This window comes from Callorhinus ursinus, unplaced genomic scaffold, assembly GCF_003265705.2.
Source record: "Callorhinus ursinus isolate GAN/ISIS: 27379988/994484 unplaced genomic scaffold, GSC_fseal_2.0 scaffold18, whole genome shotgun sequence".
Taxonomy (NCBI): domain Eukaryota; kingdom Metazoa; phylum Chordata; class Mammalia; order Carnivora; family Otariidae; genus Callorhinus; species Callorhinus ursinus.
Window position 1 is genome coordinate 3,868,539 of NW_027397080.1, and position 22,134 is coordinate 3,890,672.

General features: G+C 47.9%; 1 protein-coding gene across 1 annotated transcript in view; it reads right to left on the reverse strand.

Annotated features, from left to right (window-relative positions):
• The window catches only part of RIMKLA (ribosomal modification protein rimK like family member A), a 38,130-nt gene extending 16,063 nt beyond the window's left edge, over positions 1 to 22,067 (reverse strand). Inside the window, exons 1-3 of the mRNA XM_025856620.2 lie at positions 21,905 to 22,067; positions 5,444 to 5,674; positions 714 to 800 (exon numbers count right to left, since the gene is read on the reverse strand). Coding sequence (XP_025712405.1) covers positions 714 to 800; positions 5,444 to 5,674; positions 21,905 to 22,067 — 481 coding nt within the window. The remainder of the gene's footprint in view (positions 1 to 713; positions 801 to 5,443; positions 5,675 to 21,904) is intronic.
• Between the last annotated feature and the right edge of the window lie 67 nt (positions 22,068 to 22,134).

Below are 22,134 nucleotides of genomic sequence, written 5' to 3' on the forward strand. Positions count from 1 at the left end.
GCCCCTGAGCAGTGCCCAGCCAGCCAGGGGGAGAGGCACATGCCCTTGCAGCTGTCACAAAGGGCAGTGCTATGCTAGAGGCGTGGACAAAGTGCCACAGAAACACAAAGGGAGAGCGGGCAGCGAGGGAGGGGGGCCAGGGATGTGGAGGGGAAAGAAACAGCGGCGGGGCGGGGGGGGGGGGCGGTGCAGCTGGTCTTTACTGGTGAGTGGAGGTTCACCAGAGGCCAGAGGAAGATGGCACTGCCAGCAAATGGAAGAGGGCAGAGGTTTTAAAGAAAAGAAAACACATGGTCAAGCTAGTGAAGGAGAAGTAGTCTGCAGTGGGCGATGGAGGGGTCACGTGGCCAGAGAGGGCGGCAAAGGAAGGGGGAAGCTGCAGGGCCTTCAGTTCTATGGCGAGGAATATGGACTTTGTCTAAGAGGCAACAGGGCTCTTGGAAGCGCTTGTTAGCGGGGAGTGAGAAGAACAGACGTTTCGGAAGAAGAGAGGCCGCACTGGCACCCGGGTAGGGAGACCAGTCACGATCAAGTCAGGAGTCTGCTGCCAAGTCCAGGGAGTGAACGAGAAGGGTCTGACGCAGCAAGGACAGTGGGGGCAGCAAGGAGGGGAGAGAGGGACAGACGACACCGCGAGCCCCGTGAGGGGGCGCCCCGCTTCTCTAACCAGCAGAGGTGCCGCCCTAGCGGAAGCCAGAAGGAGCAGCACTGACCCCGGTGTCCTCGCGTGCTCTTCACCACGACCGGGTAGCCGAGGGGCTCAGCTTCATCGATCATCTTGGAAAAGTCTTCGTGCCCACCTGCCAAGAGAAGGTGAAAGTCAGTGAAGGTCAGGCTGAGGCTCGGGAGTGGTCTGCCCAGCACGGTCCCCTCTGTGCAAATTCTTTCAAGGCCTCATGTTCCTCTGATTAAAGCAATTCAAACCCAGTCCATCCAACAGACGTGTATCTTGCACCTGTAACGTACGTGAGAGTAGAGAGAGAAGGAAACCAACATTGATCAAGTACATGAATGTGGCAAAGGCCTCACATGCTCGAGCCCATGTAATCCTCCTAACAGCCCTATAGGCAGGGCAGCAATTTTTCTCAGTAAAATGGCTGTGGTTCAGCACAGTGTTAAAGATGAAAACAAAACCACGATGAGGCTGTGTCCATAATCAGGGGCATCTGCACAAAGAGTACACTTTATCAGAAGGGAACCCCTGGGGGGCGCCTGGGTGGCTCAGTCGTTAAGCGTCTGCCTTCAGCTCGGGTCATGATCCCAGGGTCCTGGGATCGAGTCCCACATCGGGCTCCCTGCTCGGCGGGAAGCCTGCTTCTCCCTCTCCCACTCCCCCTGCTTGTGTTCCCTCTCTCGCTGTGTCTCTCTCTGTCAAATAAATAAATAAAATCTTTAAAAAAAAAAAAAAGAAAGGAACCCCTGGGGCGCCTGGGTGGCTTAGTCAGCTAAGCATCGTCTCAGGCCCTGATCTCATGGGTCGTGAGATCATGCACTCTGCACTCAGTGGGGAGTGTGCTTTGGATTCTCCCCTCTGCCCCTCCCCCTACTCTCTCTCAAATAAATAAAGAAGTCTTTATATATATTTTTAAAGATTTTATTTGTTTATTTGACAGAGAGAGAGAGAGAGAGAGCACAAGCAGAGGGAGCAGCTGAGGGAGAGAAGCAGGCCCCCTGCTGAGCAGGGAGCCCGACGTGGGACTCGATCCCAGGACCCTGGGATCATGACCTGAGCTGAAGGCAGACGCTTAACCGACCGAGCCACCCAAGCGCCCCAATAAATAATCTTTAAAAAAAAACAACAGAAAGAAAGAAGAGAAGTCCTGCAGACAGTCTCCCCTTTGCCGTCGAGCCGGCTGCTCCCTGGCAGTGTGTGTACTCGATAAACTTCTATCTGCTTTGTTCTGCCTGGGGTGGATCTTTCCATAGCCTGTGCCACCCGCCCCCATCTGACTGGGATGCCCCACATTCGGTGGCCCAGGGCTCTCCCCGGATTCTCCAAGATCCCTCAGTGGATCGGCTCCAGTACTCCTTGGGGAACTGATGACCTCCAGAGGACGTTGCTCCTCAGTGAGGATCCGAAGCCCCAGGGGGAAGCCACCAGACTGCCCTCACCTGAAAGGGTGAGGAACTTACCCTCCTGCCCTTCGGAGGGATCCTTTCCTCCCTTCTCCTCTCTTTTCAGCCCTTCAGCGGTCTAACCCCAGTACTCCTGAGACAGCTGAAAGTCTCTGACCAGGGCAGCTCCCCATGTGGTCTCGGACTGCCCGGGCCTGTGAGGACAAAGGACCCTTTTCCTCTCTCGCACTCTGTCCCCCTGAGGTCTCCAACCTGAGGCGCAACTGGCAGCAGAAGGTCGTCCAGAACGAATCCACACACACTAGGGACTCGGTTGGGACCCTTTCCTGATGCTGCCTGACTCTCAGCCACCTTGCTTCTTCAGGCTCCCTTTTTCCCCTTTGTTCCCTGAGATCCAGCTGCCATCTTGATCTACAGGCAAAAAGTGCATCTACATGTCTGAGTAAATCCAACAATTCCATATACAAATGACAATTCAACAAGGATTCCACCCATACCACTGGAGGATCCCCTCCCCCTAAATCCTATGGACCTGGCCACCAAGGAATTTCATTCGAATCTCAGACCTGCACGTTGATATAATACCATGCTCTGGTCTGTAACTGCACAGAACCCCTGACGGACGACAAGGCTAGGTAGGGACAGCATACCCCACTCCCCAGCGTGAAGAAGCTACTGAAGATGAGACCTTTGCCCAAATGCCAAAGATTTGCCACCATCGATTGGTCAGGGGGGAATGTAGAGACTGCTTTTAGGCAACAGGCTTGAGCAACGGAAGCCTCAGTAAGGTAAAAGGGCCCACAGTGACCCCCTGGCTGAATGCAAATAGGCTTGTTAGGTGACCTAAAATATCCATGAGCCCTAGCTGACCAATGGGCTACTTGCAACCGGGCACAGGAATGAAAAAAGAAAAAGAAAATTTTGCACCCCCTCCCACTCCCTCTTAACTACAGCTCCCCACCGCTGCCTCCTGGCAGACAGTCTCTCCTTGGCTGTCCTGCCCACTGATCATCCCTTGCAGTGTTTTATCTCCTTAAAAAAAAGGGAGGGGACTCCCAACTTCCTAACATCCACTGACACATTTAACTCCTCTCCAGCTATCATTTTTTCCTTCCCTATGAAACAGTGAAGGAGAAGTCCTTATCCAAGGCCATCCCTGCACCTGTGCTTTAGACCCCTTTCCCTCTCACCTCCTCGGGAATCTTGCACCATTAAGTGTACTCTCTCTGATGGGTCTTCAACCTCCCAGTTCCCAGGTCCATTTTATTTTATTTTTTTAAATGATTTATTTATGAGAGAGAGAGCATGAGCAGGAGGGGCAGAGGGAGAGGGAGAGAGTCTCAAGAGTCTCCGCACTGAGCTTGGAGCCTGACATGCGGCTCAATCTTACAACCCTGAGATCACAACCTGAGCCGAAACCGAGAGTTGGATGCTTAACCGACTGCGCCACCCAGGCATCCCTCCTCTGCCATTTTAAACACGCTGGGTTCTCTCCCACCTTCGACAAACAAAATCCCTATTCCTTGCCCCTGCATCGTGTCTTAACTACAAGCTTGTAGCTGTACCATGGAGCTACTCAAACAGGTTTGCATTTTCTCACTTCTCATTCATTCCCTCGCCCTTTGACAGTCTGGCTTTTCTCCCCATCACTAAACGGAAGCTGTATTCATCAAGTCCCTGTTGCTAAAACCAACACACATCTCAGCGCTCATGTCACTTGTCCTTTCAGAACCAGACAACACTTTTAATTATACCACGCCCCCTGGGGTGTTATTGCCACTGGCATCTGTCACCACCTCTTTCCCCCCCCCCCCCCCACTGGCTGCTCCTGCTTGCTCGCTGTGCACGTTCCTCTTCCTTGACCTGCTCCCTGAAGGGTTCTCTCCTGATCCCTTTCGCTGAATTTTATTTTTTATTGTGGTAAAATATACATAAAATTTGCCATAAAAAGGTGTCCAGTTCAGCCTTCTCTTCATTCTATATATTCTCCTTGAGCAGTCTCATCCATTCTCGTGACTTCATTTAACATAATGAAGGTTTCCAAACCCACTTCCCTAGGCCACACCTCTCTCAGGAGCTCCAGACCCACTTATCTGCTGCCCACAGAATACTCTTACTTGCTTATACTACAGACGCCTCAAAAAGAACGTGCTCCAAACTGAAATCATCTTTGCCTGACAACCCCTCACCCCGCACCCACCCACCTGCTTCTCCTCTCCCATGTTCCTAGTCTCAGTGAATGTTTGCTTTCACATCTGGCTGCCCAAACCAGAAACCAGAGTCCCTCTTGATTCCTTCTACATTCCTCACATCCAGCCAGTCATCGTGTCCTATTATTTGTAATTCCTGGATCTGTCCATTTATCTTCGTTCTTACTATGGCCCCTCAGTTTTGACCATCATGGCTCACGTGGATAGCTTAAAAAGCCTAAGCCACATACCTTATCTCTACTCTGCCCTTGTCTGATGCCTTCTTTTTTTTTTACAGATTTTATTTATTTATTTGAGAGAGAGAGAATGAGAGACAGAGAGCACGAGAGGGAAGAGGGTCAGAGGGAGAAGCAGACTCCCCGCCGAGCAGGGAGCCCGATGCGGGACTCGATCCCGGGACTCCAGGATCACGACCTGAGCCGAAGGCAGTCGCTCAACCAACTGAGCCACCCAGGCGCCCTGATGCCTTCTTCTTGGCGCAGCCAAGGTGATATTCTGCACTCCGATCAGGCCACCTCCTTGCTTAACGCACTATACGTCTCAGGAGTCACCCCAATCTACTTCACATACGATATAAGCTACTCTTACATCTACTCCATCTCTCATACATCTACAAACTACTCAAAATACCCCCCATCGGTCACGTTCTCACTCGAGTCTAGGTCGATCTCTATTCTGCTCTCTGCTTGGGTTACTCCCCTGTCCCTGCTGCTCCCACGGGGTAACTTCAGCTGAGTTTAGCTATTCTCGCTTTCAGGAAACCTCCCTCGCCATCCCCGAAGCTGCATGTGGAGCCGTCCCGAGTGTCCCGTACCACCTTGCACTAACACATCATGGCACTGCCCTGGCACTGCCTGTCCACTCGCTGTCCCCCGCCTCTGATGAACCGGGAGGGCCTTCAGGGCAGGATGCTCTCACTTACTGCTCTAGCCCAGCGCCTAGCTCGGCAGCAGGCGCACAGTGCGTAGCACGTACACGCGGCACCAGTGAATTAGAGCCAGAGGGAGCGACCGTGTTAAAGACTCGAGATGCTGAATCACCTGACATGAACAAATTCACACTGAAAACCAACAAGATACTAGAGCGCTTTGGGGGGAGAGAAAAGACAGAGATGCAGGTGGTTCGGAAAGGCCTGTTCCAAGCCCAAGGACACTCACCATAGGAGAAGGTGTCTGGCATGGGAACCCCGTGCCCAGCCAGCTCTTGGAAAGTCCAGAACTTGTTGACGCAGTTTAAAATGCTCTGTGGGCGGTTGACGAGGCGGCAGCCCAGCTTCTCCAGGTGGCGCAGGACCGTGATGTCGCTGTCCGACTGCACCGAGGGGGTGGGCACCCGCACGAGCACCACATCTGGGAAAGTGGTGAGCGCCTTCTGGTTCAGCTGCAGGCCTGCAATCGAAGGACAAGAGTGAGCTCCATGCTGGCCTAGTCTCACCAGAAGAACTGGTTCCAACCGACTGCTCAAGACTGAACCCAGCCGACAGCTTTGAAAATGGCACTGGAAATCCTGTAGTAACGAGAAAGCCACAGTCAATGCCACCCTCCACACAGATGGGCAGAGCATGATTATGAAGAAACACGAAAGGACGAACAGGAAAAAAAAAAAAGCAACATATCGAGCATAATCCATGTTAGAAGAATTCACAGGGGATAGGTAATATAGCCCCGCACCTTGCTTCCACGTAGCTCTAGTATTAACTCAAAATGCAGTGGGTTAGGAGGCTCGTAACCTCATGAAAAGGAAGCAGTGCAGCTCACTTAAGGAATCCTACTAGCCTTGTAGGACTTAACCTTTAGAAGTCTGTCTGGAGGGGCACCTGACTGGCTCGGTCAGTAGTGCATGAGACTCTTGATCTTGGGGTCATGAGTACCAGCCCCACATTGGGCACAGAGATTCCACTTAAAAAAAAAAAAAGGATAAAAATCTGTCTGGAAAATTATGTAACCACTTAAATGATCTTTATGAATATAATGAATGCAAAAATGCCAATATTAAGTAGAAAAAAAACAGGACACAAAATGATAAATACAAGTTAGAAAAGACTAGAAGGAAATATAGCAACATTTTAACAATGGGTAATGGGATGACGGGTGATTTCCTATTTTATACTTATCCGTATTTTCCAAAATGTCTCCAAGTGCATACTGCCTTTATAACAACAAACAAAAAAATCTCTAGGGGCGCCTGGGTAGCTCAATCATTAAGTGTCTGCCTTCAGCTCAGGTCATGGTCCCCGGGTCCTGGGATCGAGCTCCGGATCGGGCTCCCTGCTCGCGGGGAAGCCTGCTTCTCCCCACTCCCACTCCCCTTGCTTGTGTTCCCTCTCTCACTGTCTCTCTCTCTCTGTCAAATAAATAAATAAAATCTTTAAAAGAAAATCTTTAAAAAAAATCAATCTACTAAAAATCAATTCAGTATCAAACAAAAGTAGAACGCATCCAAAGACAACCGGTCCCTATGGCAAAAGGACTTGTGCCTGTATTACACCGGTAAACTGGGAGTATGAGCTTGGAGTGAAGACTCGGAGGACCAGGAGTTCAGTCTCCAAGTATCTGTAGGGCTTCTATGCAGAAGACTTATTTGGCTTATCTTCTCCAACCACAAGAGATACAGCTATCCCTGAGCATTGTTTTGTGTGTCGGTTCACTCTTGTATCTCCAGCCCCTAGAACAGTGCCTGGGGCACGACAGGCACCTGACATTTGCTGAATTGTTCAGAAGCCACAGGGAGACAGATTTGGAACCATGGAGACCAGAAATGGGATGGGGAAGGCAACTGGAAGTGAGTTCAGGGAATTACGTGGTCAGTCGTAGGGAACCGTTTTAAAGGAGTCTTTAAAAGGCTCTAAAGAAAACCTTTTAAGCAGTTTCAGAACCATCTTATATATAGGCTTTCACCTCAGTGCCTTCTATTCCGTAAGCGATGTGCTACGCAACCGAGAACACAAAAGATGCTGATGAAAAGTTACTATTTCTCCGTGGGGAGGATGAATGATGTCAGTGCAAAAACACGAAGCAAAACAAAACAAAAGGAAGCAAACAAAGAAACCAAAACCACAAAACTACTATATGGATCTAACTTGCATAGTTTCCCCCCATTCTAGATGTTCCATCAAATGAACCAAAGGGGGCAGGTGTAATCATTAAGATACACTGTTTCCAGTACTTCTGAGGGCAGTGTGAGCCCGAGGAACTGGAACATAATTCTCAGGGATGACTTATAAAGGGCATTCAGGTTATCTTCACTTTGCCATCAAAAAACAGCATCATTTATACAGGGTTTCTCCTTTGCCTGGGGAAAAGAATATATAAAGGAGAAAAAAAGCAAACCCTGTATTAGCATCCTCAAAACCCATAGGAAAGGAAAGAAAGAAAAGTATTCCAGTGGGTGACAATGGTGAGTAAACACTCAGGGCAGAAGCAACAACAGCCCAGGACGACATCACGGGATGCGGTAATATGTGCAAATCTGCTCTGAAAACTCTCCAGAGCCATCCACATGGGGGGGGGGGGGGGGCTGGCATCACCACAGCACACACACTCCACTGAGCAGGGAAGGACAGCTTAGGGAGGTTTTCACCACCTGATGAGAAAGACGGCTTTGCAACAGAAAAGTGACCTAGAGAAATGGGAAGCAGCAGAAACGTCTGGCTTTCAAATCCCAACATGAGGCCACAGACGAACAGTCAAACTTCTAAATGGGAAGAAAAGAATTCAGTCGTTTCTGGAAATACCAACCACAGGTGGACGGAGACAACTCAGCCCCAAGCAGATTCATAGACACCTAGGAAATCTTACCAGAACTCCATCTCTCTTCTCCAAAGGTAAATCTTTGGGCCTGGCTCATTCCAACTGAAGCCTTCAATAAATGAAGAATGGAATGGGTTAAAGCGGAGCCGGAAAGGCTCTACACTATGCAGTTAGACAGGTGTGGGCTCTGGCTGTGCCGGCTTCCAGCTCCGTGCCGAGGGCCGGGACAGGCTCAGGAACACATCTGCACAACTAGCTCCTCCTCGGCCCACGTTCACGGCTTCGGCATTCGTGCCGCGCGCATCCTCGCCTGCTCTCTTTGCCATCTACTCCTAGGGAAATCACCATTTCTAGAAGTAGTAGACAAGAGGCGGCCTCTCTTACGTGGCTTCGGCACGAACAGCAGATCCACACGGCCATGGCCAAGAACAACCTGGGTGTGAGGTTGGCTCTTGGCAAACCTGCTCCTGAGTTCTGAGCCCTTGAACCACTTAGTAATGGCTCCCCCTTGCCCCATTCACATCCACTCTCAGGAAAGGACCTGATGAACTTAAAACAGGATGCAGTTTAAATGTGTCACCTCTCCCGGAGTCCTTAACATTTCCACTGCAATCTATAGGCCTCAAGCCAAGGGAATGAAGAGCCGATGCAGGACATCAGGGCAGGCAGGACTCTGCTGGCTGTGGATGGATGGAGGGACAGTGCTCAGCAATGAGAGGCTCGTGCCCTCAAATGACAAGGGATTTCATGTGATTAAGTACCCAGTGCTCTTGGGCATCACCTTGATGTGGGGAACAGGGCAGGAGGAAGGGAGCTGAAATGTTTCTGGAATATTATTTGGGGTCTCCCAGACTCCTACATTGGGCTTGAAATGTACTGTTTAGCTTCAAACCACCTTTTTTTTTTTTAACTAAATCACCCTGTCCCCAAACAGATCAGTAAGATAGTGAAAAAGATCAGACCCCAAACTAATTAGTACAGTGACCAATGGCCAACCCAGTCTAAATCAACTGTTTGAAGCCACAACAGTATTTTCTCCATATTACTTCTAAAAAGAATAATCTACTTTCATGGTTCATTATGTTCTGATATCCTTCTGAACTGTTATTTATATTTGGAAATATTTTACTGCATTAAAAACAAGATAGAAAAATGGGACTTTTCCCAATGAACTGGGCCTGCTCTTTTCTAACTCATGTATCAGGTTAAATTATGTTAATTCTACAAAACTAGACTTTTCGCATTGTATGTACAACAGCAAAAAAATGTACTCTATAATACAGAGAAATAACTTTAGAAAGAAGCAAATCATTCTTGGAAAGTAGAGCTCTAAAAATTCAAAACCATAGTCAGTGGTGCAGACATTCAGATCTGAATCTGGTGAGCATTTTTATTGAGCATCTGTTGTATTTTAGTTACTTTGCTAAGACTTTTCACATATATTATCTCATTTAAATGAAATATTTCTTGGGGCACCTGGCTGGTTCAGTCGGTAGAGCATGTGGCTCTTCTTGCTCTTAGGGTTGTGAGTTTGAGACCCACGTTGGGTGTAGAGATTACTTTAAGAAAAGATTAGGGATGCCTGGGTGGCGCAGTCAGTCAAGCATCTGACTCTTGGTTTTCGGCTCAGGTTGTGATCTCAGGGTTGGAAGACTGAGCCCCGCGTCAGGCTCCCCACTCAGCTCAGAGTCCACTTAAAGTTTCTCTCTCCCTCTGCCCCTACACCCTCCACGTTCTCTCCCCCTCTCTCTAAAATAACTAAATCTTTTTTTATTAAATTAGATAAATAAATAGACGAAAGATTTCTTGTCGTATGGATCCCTGCAATAGATCTGACTTTAAAAGTCTCCACATTGGGAGCCTGGGTGGCTCAGTTGGTTAGGCAACCGGCTTCGGCTCAGGTCACGATCCTGGAGTCTCCGGATCGAGTCCCACATCGGACTCCCTGCTCAGTGGGGAGTGTGCTTCTCCCTCTGACCCTCCCCCTTCTCTTGCTCTCGCTCTCAAATAAATAAATAAAATCTTAAAAAAAAAAGTCTCCACATTGACAAAGAACTGATGCGTAATGGGTCACCACCCTCCTGACCTGTGCTGTGCACGCACATGTGCACATGCACACACACACACACACACACACACGCACGCACACATCCTGGCTTCACAAGAGAAAGCTGCAGAAGTAAACTGGTTTCTCGTGCACTAGGAAAAAACCTTCAAGTACAAAGCAAGCGGCAGAAATAAGAAAATCACAGGACATGATAGCACGGTGGCAAGCAAAGCCCTCACTTCCAGCAGCTTTTAGAACCCCTCTTTTTTCACAGATCATGTGACAGTGGCTGGCAGAGAAGCTCTGCAAGTTGTCAGAAAGGAATGGACAATATAAATAAAGTAAGCGGATAACCCACGGAGAGCTTTGTGTTACCTTGTTGTGTGATGAGGCAGATGTGCCCTTTGAAACCCGATCCGGCTCTCATCTCAATGATGCTCCAGGTTTTCCCTGGTTCCCTTCTATCCTACAGTAACCACTTTCTCCTAAGGAAGTTATTTTTATTTTTAATGAGTACATGCTATCACCACTCCTCCTTCCTTTTTAAAGTTCTTTGTTGGGGTGCTTGGGTGGCTGTCGTTAAGCGTCTGCCTTTGGTTCAGGTTGTGATCCCAGGGTCCTGGGATCGAGCCCCGCGTCGGGCTCCCTGCTCCGCGGGAAGCCTGCTTCTCCCTCTCCCACTCCCCCTGCTTGTGTTCCCTCTCTCGCTGTGTCTCTCTCTGTCCTCCACCTCATTAAAACCCAGTCATTCTGTGGCCCCTTTTGTTCTCCACCAACTGCTGTTTTCAGGTCATTTAATTCATTTCAACCTTTATTGAACTGTTGGGATGAGACACACTATGAAGCAGGAATACTACGCTGAACCAGGTGATCTCTGCCTACGAGGAGCTTAGTCTCCTTATGGACATACAGACACAACTTAAATATTCATTCAGTCCGTCACTCAACCCCTCTGTTCAGCAAGTACTTATTTAGCACCCACTCTGGGCCAAGTCCAGTGTTAGTTCGGGGGTCCCCAGAAGCACTCCCCGAGACAAGTACAGGACGTTTATTATTAGGGTGGTAATTTCAGGAAATGCAGGTGGGGGAGTAGAGGAAGCAAGGTGACAAATACAAGGGGGGTTGTCAAGTGAGGGACCCCCCCCTCGGCAACTGGGGCTTACTCATGATAATAAGAAATGGTTTAGTGCCCATGCCTCAGGTATCCCACTGAGGGGAGAGGAAGGTGGCAATCAGTAGTTTTTGTACACCTGCTCTTTGGTTGCAAGCTGCTCCAGTGGCATGGTAGTAATTTCCGGGCCCTTCTGGCTTGCCATGCATATGTGGGCCCCAGGGACATCAAATGGTAAGGGCAACAGTGGCACAGGAGGGCCACGGCAGCTAAGGAACAGGCGCCATCTTAAAGGCTGGGCATGGGGTGGAGGGGTGATCCCTGGAATTGAAGAAAGACCACACACAATTGTGATGAATGCCGTTGATGCTCTGTGCAGAGCACCTGGGTGTTTGGCAGTTATCAGTCTGGTTTGGGCAGTGGGTGGGGAGAGGAGGCGACTGATTCTAACACAATGTGAGAAGTGGTCTAACAGGCATAAGAATCAGGGCTCAGTGATGGCAGAGGAGGAGGGAGCAGTTAGTGATAATCTCCGAGAGAGAATCAAGGAAAGTTTCAGAAAGGAGATGTTGACTCATGGTGCCTCTGGGCCCAGAAGAAATGTGTAAAACTAATAAATGTATAATGTCTACCTCTCAGAAAGAAATCCGTGGTCAAGGCCTGGCATCTTCGGAGCCCTGAGCTGAGGGATATCTCAGGGCGAATGTATTTACAAAGGCATGGAAAGAGGTGGGTTGACTTGAGCTGAAAGCCGATTATGGTGAAATGGATAAAGCACTGGCCTCCAAGTCAGAGACTTGATTTAATTCCTTGTCATTTAACAACTTGGCAAGACACGTGTCTCTCGGGGTGTCAGTTTCCTCTTCTGTAAAACAGGAATCCCAGAACTTGGAAACCATCTCCCAACCCCCGCCCCACCCTCCACCTTACCAACCCGAGCTTCCTCAAAACCATGAAGACAAAGCTCATCAAGCCCTCTATCCCTTTCGTGTATCAGTCACCCAAGACTCCAGTCTCCAAGGCCACCTCATTTAGCTAGAGGCTTAACCCCACCTGGCTCTGTCTTCTGCTCCCATCTTCCACTCCTCCTCCCCTTCACAGTGTCCTCCGGGACTCAAGGGGCAGCAAATCCCCTATCCTTGACCTTTCGGGTGAGTGCTCCCTTCGCCTTCTTTTCCAGAGTGCAGCAGACCCCCGGCTCTCCCCGGTAACACTGCTTCCCCGATGTCCCTTCCCAGTTGTGGTTGCTCTCTCTCCCTGGCCCCTGGGATTCCTGAGCCTGCCAGTGGGAGAGATGCTCCTTGCTCCTCGCTGTGGCTTCCAGACCACCCTCCTCTCCCTCCCCTAAAACTCTCAGTTTGACTCTCATCCCATCGTACATCACTCCACTTGTGCAAGTCATCCAGGGACCCCAGCCACCCACCTCTGTCCCTGGAGCTTTAGCTCCTGACTCACTGGCCCCCCACGCTGTCAGAGCTGGTGGTGATTTCAATATCCTTGTGCAGAATTCTTCTAATGCCCAGGCCCGTTTCCTGATCTCATCTCCTCCAAGGATGCTGTCCAGCATCCCATCTCAGCCACCACTCTGGGCTACATTCTAGACTTAATGCACTCATCATAATTCCAGTCTCCAATCAGTGTCTCCTATCTTTCCAGCTTACTCTCTCTAGTAGCCAAACTTTGACCCCACTTCGACCCCAGGAACTACCATGCATGGGTCCCCGTCTTTTCACTGTCCCTCACTTCCCCTTCTAACCTATTTAAATTCCGGAGTCAAAACACCACACCATGCATCTTGAAACCTACGGTACATCCTCAAATCTTGCACCTGTTTCTTGCTTGGCTAAACCACGCCGTTAGACCAATCCAACTCTGCCTACTTCGTGTGCCCCGCTGTGCAATGGAATATGGAGAAAAGAATACATAAACCTGCTGACTGGTCTCAAGGGCATCCTCCCTGCCGCCTGGCAAGCACCCTATTTCCCTGGGTACATTCACTCTCCCTGACTCTAGACGATTTCACTTTCTCTTCTTGCTACTTCCTCCCTCCTTCTCCCTCTTCCTATTAAAGGAGGAGAGAAAGAGAAGAGGAGAGAAACTTGAAGCAATCAGGAAGGAACTTCTCTACAAGCTGCCAACAAGCACATCTGCCCACCTGCCGGCACCTGGCTCATACAGGTTACTTTCTCTCTTCTTATAATGGCTGAAGTGTCCTTGCTCCTAGCTCAGGCCAATTCCTTGAAATATGCAATAGATCCCAACCCCTCCCACTCACTTAAAACACTGCTCCAGCAATTCACCTCTCTCTCCTGCATCACCAATTTCTCTCCATTGGATCACTCACATGAGCACACAACATGCTGTTATTTCTCTCTTCTTCAAGAAAAGCTTCTCAAACCCATCTGCCCTTTGAGCAATGTCTGAGTCAGCTCAGGCTGCTATAACAAAATGCCACAGACTGGGTGGCTTAAACAAGAGACATTTATTTCTCAAGGTTCTGGGGACTGGAAGTCTGATAGGGCCGGCATGATTGGGTTCTGGTAAGGGCCCTGTTCCTGGCTTGCAGGCAGCTAGCTGCCTTCTTGCTGTAACCTCAGAAGGCAGAGAGAGAAAACTGGGGGGAGAAACACAATTCAGTTCATAGCAGGCTATCAATCCATTTCTCACCTTCCCTTTATAACAAGACTAAGTGTGTATATTCATTGGTTTCCATTACTTCATGAGACTTCTCCTATCAGAGACACCAATGCTAAGGCCACCATTGCTAAATCCAATGGTCCATTCTCATCCCTCAACTGACTTGATCAACCAGCAAAATCTGAACACTGTCTGATCACATCTTCCTTCTTTAAATACTTTCTCCACTTGGCTTCCAAGACACCACTCGCTCCTGGATTTCTTCATCCCGTATACTTAGGCTTCTTTGCTGGCCGCTCCTCTTCCCCCCAGCCACTAACTGGAGTGCCCCAGAGCTCAGTCCCTGGAACACTTCTCTTTTCTATCTGTAGTCACTCCCTTGCCAGGTGTATGGAGATGGTTCTACTTTTGATATCATCAGGCCAGACCTTTCTCCTGTATCCCCAACAATATGAAATTGCCTACTTGACATTTCCACTTCGATGTGTAATGGGCATCTCGCACTAAGTCCTGATCCTCACCACCTGTCCAAACCTACTCCTACACCCTTTCCATATAGGTAAATGGCAAACTATTCTTCTAGCTCCTCAGGACAGACACATTGAAGTCCTCCTTGTCTAGTCTCTCCTGAACATCCAACATCTGATCTGGTAGGCAAGTCCTGACAACTTTGTCTTCAAAATTTATCCAAAATCCAGTCACTTTGCACTTCCTCCTCTGAAATCATTCTAGTCCAGTAATTATCATCTCTCGCCTGAATTGCAGCAATGACCTCAGCGATCTCCCTGCTTCTGCCCTTGTCTGTTCTCAACACTGTGACCAAAATGACCCTGTGACCATTAAGGCAGATCATGTCACCTCTCCACTCAAAACCCTTCAGTGGATTCCCAGCTCATCCAGAATAAAATACAAAGTCCTTCCAAGACCAGAGCACCTGGGTGGCTCAGTTGGCTAAGTGTCCAACTCTTGACCTCAGCTCAGGTCTTGATTTTGGGGTTGTGAGTTCAAGCCCTATGTTGGGCTCCACACTAGGGATGGAACCTACTTAAAAAAAAAAGATCCTTCTATGGCCTACAAGGCCCTATACAATGGCTCTTCTCCCCTACCCTCCACTTCTCTGACCTTCTCTCCTAATGCTTGCCCCTTGCTTCACTCTGCTCTGGCCACACATTGCTCTGCTGCTCCCTCCTGCCTATTCTACTCTAATCCTGGATATCTATTTTCTTAAAGATTTTATTTATTTATTTGAGACAGAGAGAGAGAGCGAGAGAGAGCACAAGGGGGGGGCAGGGGCAGAGGGAGAAGCAGACTCTCCACTGAGCAACAAGCCCAATGTGGGGCCCAATCCCAGGACTCCGGGATCATGACCTGAGCTGAAGGCAGGCGCTTAACCCACTGAGCCACCCAGGCGCCCCTAATCCCAGATATCTAAATGGCTTACTCACCTCCTTCAGGTCTTTACTTGAACATCATCTCCTAGGTGAGGACCACCCCAGCCACCCTATGCAAAACTGAATCCCCTCCCCTACCCGCAGAAACATTCTATCCTCCCATTCCCCTTCCCTGTTTTTTCCTCCTTAGTCCTTTTCACCAACATACTATATATGTTACTTATCTTGTTTATATCCTCTCTTTCCCATCTATACTGTAATTTCCTGGAGAGGCAGAGATTTCTGCCTGTTTTGTTCTGGTACCTAGAACGATACCTTACACAGAGCAGGTGATCAGCAGGTATTTGTTGACCAAATGAATGAATGAAATCTTAACAGTGAGGATGGAGACTGTGTTCTTACTCTTCATTCTATCTCCAGTACCTAGCACAGTGCCTGCCACAGACTGGACAAGCAACAGCTGTTGAATGAGTAGGATGGTTATGAAGATTAAGGCACATAAAAGACATGGAAACATTAATAAGAGAGTTACAGAAATAAAGAACGATTATGCTTGTTAGTTCCTCAATGCAGAGTAACTTAAATTTATCACTTTCTTATGGGGGGGCGGTCTTCTTGAGTTACTCTTTAATAGTGAAAGATCAAATAGAAATAAACTGTTGAATCACAGACCTGTACCTCTGAAACAAATAAAACATTAAATGTTAAAAAAAAAAAAAAGGAAGATAGCAGGAGGGAAAGAATGAAGGGGGGGAAATCGGAGGGGGAGACAAACCATGAGAGACGATGGACTCTGAAAAACAAACTGAGGGTTCTAGAGGGGAGGGGGGTGGGGGCATGGGTTAGCCTGGTGATGGGTATTAAAGAGGGCACGTTCAGCATGGAGCACTAGGTGTTATACACAATGAATCATGGAACACTACATCAAAAACTAATGATGTAATGTATGGTGATTAACATAATTTTTTAAAAAATCTTAAAAAAAAAGAAATAGATTGAAAACTTCAGATCATGTTGTAGGTTTGTGTTAAAATAAGAAGGTCAAGTCTCTCAGTGAAGTGGGCAAAACGGCGCATTTACCCCCTAGAGAAGGAGGTGGAGTGAGGTGAGGCTAGCACTGACCTGCCTGGATGTCCCTGGACTCCCTGCTAGTAAGGGGAGTGCCAAGGAGGAGGTGTGGATGGATGGGAATGACATGGACCTCTCTGATGCTTTCCACCAGGCAAGCCTAACAAATATGGTGGAAGTGTTATGGTAGCAGCCAGAGGTGGTCCAGAAATCTGTAAGTAAGACTTTGAGATCTACTAAGGATCTACTGGTTCTAGAACTTTTTCCAACACAGTTCATGAGGTATCCCTAAAAACTACTGTTAGAATCATAAACCACACATCCAATCCATCCTCGGTCCTTGAGATTAGCCCACGGATATAAACGTGGACCCAGGGGTAAAGCATATCCATTCAGTGCTCACATCAGCTTAGAAACAGTATATGGTAGAGGCTTCTATCCGCTCTCTGAGTTTTCCACTAGTCCTATATGATGGCTTATTCAGATTACAGGGTGTCAGGCACAGGTTCTTGGCAGAGAGCGAGATCAAAGATCAACCTCTGTGCCTTAGGTTAGCATGGTATCCTTGCCTCCTAGTGCCTCCTTACACAGCAATGGGAGACCTTCCCTTCTCCATGAGCCCTCTGTTGTCTTCTGGAAGGCTGCAACATGACCTTTTCCTCCAATTCAGTTAGGATGCCCCGCACCCAAACATTTAAATCTTACTCAGCTGATTACTGCAAACAACCAAGGAAAAGTATCCCAGACACCTTAATTTAAAGAACCTGAGTTAGGGGCGCCTGGGTGGCTCAGTTGGTTGGGCATCTGACTCTTGGTTTCAGCTCGGGTCATATTCTCATGGGTCCTGGGATGGAACCCCCCACATTGGGCTCTGCGCTCAGCAGGGAATCTGCTCGGAAGACTCTCTCCCTCTGCCCCTCCCCCCACTCGCAGATGCACACCCCCCTTCTCTCTCAAAATAAATAAATAAATCTTAAATAAATAAATAAATAAATAAAAAGAAAAAAGAAAATAATAAAGAACCTGACCCAGAAATTCCATATGGCCACCAAGGTTTCAGCTCTGAAAGGAAGGAAAGGAATGCTGAATCATTCCGCTCCTAGGAGACAAACTGTTACACACCCTCATTTCCAGGTCAGACGCATTTTTTCGGTCTTGATGTCTATCCCTGAGTTTGTGACTATACTTGTTTCCTGAGATGAGAAATTGTCATTGTAAAGGCCTGTGGGTGGTCAAAGAACTTAATTTGCCCTGGTGATTCTGGCCGCATAGAATGGCTCATCACAGAAACATTCACACATCCAAGTATGATCTCCCAAACGGAACCTAATTAGGGTAAAAGTCTCCTTTGCTTCCACAGATCCGTACCTCTGAAACAAATAATGCAATATATGTTAAGAAAAAAAAATAAGAAGAAGATAGCAGGAGGGGAAGACAAACCATGAGAGACGATGGACTCTGAAAAACAAACTGAGGGTTCTAGAGGGGAGGGGGGTGGGGGGATGGGTTAGCCTGGTGATGGGTATTAAAGAGGGCACGTTCTGTGTGGAGCACTGGGTGTTATGCACAAACGATGAATCGTGGAACACTACAGCAAAAACTAATGATGTAATGTATGGTGATTAACATAACAATAAAAAGTCTCCTTTGCTTCAAATTAGCCTCTCAGGCCCTTCACTCAATCATCCAAAAATTAACTGCAGGCCTACTGTGTACCAGTTATGAAGCATACATCTGAGGGATTCCCAGTCATTTAGGGAGAGAGAGAGAGAAAGAGAGAGAAGATAAACTTTGTAAATAGATAAATTACAATAAAATATGATGGATGTTATTTTAAACAATGTTACTTGGCAGCAGATGGGAAAGGAATTGCCTGAGGGAAGGGGAGGGGAGAGAGTTCAAGAAAGACCTCAAAGAGACGAGTGATGTGAGCTGAAGCTGAAGGAGGAATACAAGTTTGCCACGTGATGGAGAGGGAGCCGCACCAGATGGGCACCCCGGGCTGGGAATTTAGCGCACAGGATCTGGTGAAGTCAGGGCAGACAATGCATGGATGGGTGGAGTGGAAGAGAGGAAACAGGTTTGCTGAGTCTGCAACTCCTGAGTATTGGTCCTGACAGCCAGCCAGTGCCCTGTGCCAGATACCTCACTGACGTTTATAAAAGTTAATTTGTAGAAAGCACCTCGACATCTGCCTGGTACACAATAAACACAACGCATATTTTGCTTGGACTATTCCTGTGTGCACTTGGGGGACATATTCGCCACCACCCTAGCCCATGGGGGAGAATAATTAAATATTTGTTGAATGAATGAAGAACTCGTGGTTTCTAAGAAGGAATGGAGACAGGACTCTCATGATGCCACATCCTGCAGAATGGCGAAGGGAAACCGTTCTCTGCAGGACTGCTTCGGTCACCGGAAGGTCATTCCGCTCTTCCCCGAGGCCATTCCCACTCATCCCATCCAAGCCGACGCTGGGGCAGCTAGATCACTCATCACAAAACCTTGCATTTGCGCGGCATCTTCAGCTTACTTGTATTATCTTGTTTAAATAACTGCAATCTTTAAATCCCAAACTTCCCATATCTTGTATGATATAACCTGAAATTTTGGTCTCTGGATTTGGGGTCCCACTAGCCTCCACAGAAGGATGCTCAGGAGGTCCTGCCTATACTGTCCCAAACGGACTCCTGCATCAACCTCTGCACTAATTTTGAGAAGGAACGAAGGGAGCAATGGTATGCATGCAGACTTTGTGAAGGGGGTGACTTAACTTCCTAAACTTTAAAATCACTTTGCAAAGTCACTGTCTAGCCTCAGTGTAATTCCACATCCACGGAAAAAGGTACCATGGGCTGCAGATGCCCTCGCACATACTTATTCCATATCCGGAGCTGGGAATTAGATCAGGTCTTGAACTGTCGTTAGCTGCTAACTAGCTGGATGGCACTGAGTAGCTTTGAGCATCAGGTCCTTCATTAGTAAAACAAAAGGGTCAGGATGGATGATCTCAAAGGCTTTCCAGCTCTCACCCTCAATAATTTGCAAATGGGAAATGGCATTAGTAACTATTTCTGTATTTCAAAGCCAGTTAAGTTCTAGAGTTTATTTCAGAGGAATACTTGGCTCAGCAAATTGCCAAGGCTTTTCTACAGTTTGACGATAGAGGAAACTGGGAAATAGAGCGCATATCTTTATTCACTCAAAAATATTTATTGAGTGCCTATTACTGCAAGACACTGTTCTAGTCATCGTTACAGCACTGAACAAGGAAAGGAGCTCACTCTTTGCATGGAGCTTACTTCTCTGTGCTTCAATTAATCCAGCCCCATGACAAATAAATCTCTTCACTGCTTTGGATGGCAGAAATAGTGATCTGATAGGTTTGTTTTATGTGTCATGAATTGTGTCTGGCTATCTCTGAATTAGCAAAAGATTAAAATGCTTCAAAAACTGCCTGTCTTTAGTTTCTCCAGCAACTAATAACTAGGTATATTTTCTCATAGTTTAAAAAGAAGTAACTTCTGGTTTGTGAACAGATTGAGATACATTCACACATGAATTCCTGTAAAATTTTAAGACACTAAACAAAAGGGTTTAAATGTTTCCTGCAGCACTGAGAATATAATTTTCTTTTTCTAGGACTGATTCTTTAAAATAGGGTTTTTTTTTTATTTTTTAAAAAGTAATCTCCACGCCTAATGTGGGACTCAAACTCATGACCTCAAGATCAAGAGCCACGTTTCTACCAACAGAGCCAGTCAGGCGCTCCTCAAATGTGGTTTTAGAAACAAAACAGAGAGAATTTCCCTACTCTTTCACAGAATGCGGTATGGGTCTAGAACAGGAATATGATGTGGAACTTCAATTACTCTATCTCAAAAAAGGCATCTTTAGAAGCTGTAAAATAAAGAAATAAAACGAAGAGTTCTACTGACCCTGGGGGTAGAAAGATGTATATGCTAGATCTAGATCAGTAAAATATAACATCATTCCATTGAACAATTTTAGAGCTGGAAGAACCTTAACCCCTATATAAACAAGAAACCTGAGATTCAAAGACATAAAGTGACCTGGCCAAGGCAAAGTCAAGATACTTCTTAGCTGCAAAGCTGTCTGTGCTAAGGGGCACCTGGGTGGCTCAGTCGTTAGGTGTCTGTCTTCGGCTCAGGTCATGGCCCCGGAGTCCTGGGATCGAGCCCCGCATCAGGTTCCCTGCTCAAACCGGTGGGAAGCATGCTTCTCCCTCTCCCACTTCCCCTGCTTGTGTTCCCTCTCTTGCTCTGTCTCAAATAAATCTTAAAAAAAAAAGCTGTGCTAGGAATCCACGTTTGTAGACTGCTTGTTCAGGAATCTAGTTCTACATTAACTAATTGTTAAGAGTTTTAGCAAATCAAGAATAGAGAGACAGTACCCTTTACAGACGACACACTGTTTCTAAACGTAGGGCACCTAATGCTTGCAGTCTATATTTCTCCAGGAGGCTATACAGTCTGATATGTATGTAAACCCCTTATGAAGGGTTTAGGATAAATTGATGGATGAAGCATCTAGAACAGATAGATTAGACACAGGTCATATTCAAAATCCCTATAAGTAACCTGTTCAGAATTTGGAATCCCTTTCCTCTGCTAAAGAAAAGTAACAAATTATAAGCTTATTTGACCAAGTATGGTTGAAATAATAAGAATGATGTCCCAAAAAGCACCCTGACCTGGGCCCAAATTCCCCCCACCCCCAGTCCCACATCTGATCCCCGTGAAGTAGCTGGCTTACTTCCAGAGTGGAGGCTGGAGCCACTCAAACTGCAGGCTACAGGGGGTTCCTGAACCAAGGATTCCCATCGGAGACTGCTTGCATTAAACATAATTAAGACTATCTAAACACATACTTAACCTTTTGAGGTCAGGGTCACAGATGATAACCATGTCTTATCCAAAAATGTTTCTTGGACACAGCAGTGGAGAAATAGGAGACCAGAATGGTCTGTACCTGAAATCTTTGCTTTTCTGGAATCAGAATTCAACACTTTTAGGAAGGAGGAGGAGTTTAAAGAAAATCCATCAACGGTCTACTCTCCCACTTACACACTCAAGAGGTGACTCCAAACATAAATTTCTCCCCCTATATAGGTTCCTAGTTTGGGAATGATATTCTATAGTGCACTATTGATGCTTACACACTCCTGGAAAACTTTTAAAAACATTCGTCTTAACGGCAATTTCGTAAATGTAGTGAGGGTTTCTATAAAGCTATACTGACAGGGTACGGATGCGAGCAGAATTTGCAAATTTGGGGTTTGCAGCTTGATTTTCCTCGGACCTCCAGGCGGCTTCAGGCGAATTCGAGTTCCTCCCAAAACAAAGTCCCCTAAGTACACGGAATCCCGTTCTCAAATCTTGGCCTCAGGGCAGAAGGCGGTGGTCAAAGGAAGCTCTCAAGGTTAGGGGCTTTCTCCAACCCAAGGAGAGCTCGCGGGGGAGGGCGGCTGGTCCTGGGGAGGGAGCCCCGAAGGAGACTTGGCTGGAGGAGGCCCGGCTGCGCGCGCCCACCGGCCGGCTTCCGGGGACCCCGGCGCTCCTCCCCGCCCTCCCGGGGCCCGCCTCGCTCACCGAGGTGGCCGCCGACGACGGTGACGGCGATCTGGTCCATGAGCACCGCCCGGAAGCGCACGTCCTGCTCGGAGCAGCGCTGCCGGAGGGCGCGCAGGATCTGCACCTGCGGGTAGTCCTCGCGGATGCGCCGGTCCGTCAGGAACCAGAGCTGGGAGCACATGGCTGCCAGGGCGGCGGCGCCCGGCGCGGCGCGGGCCCCCTCGACGCCCCGGGCCGCTCGCTCGGGC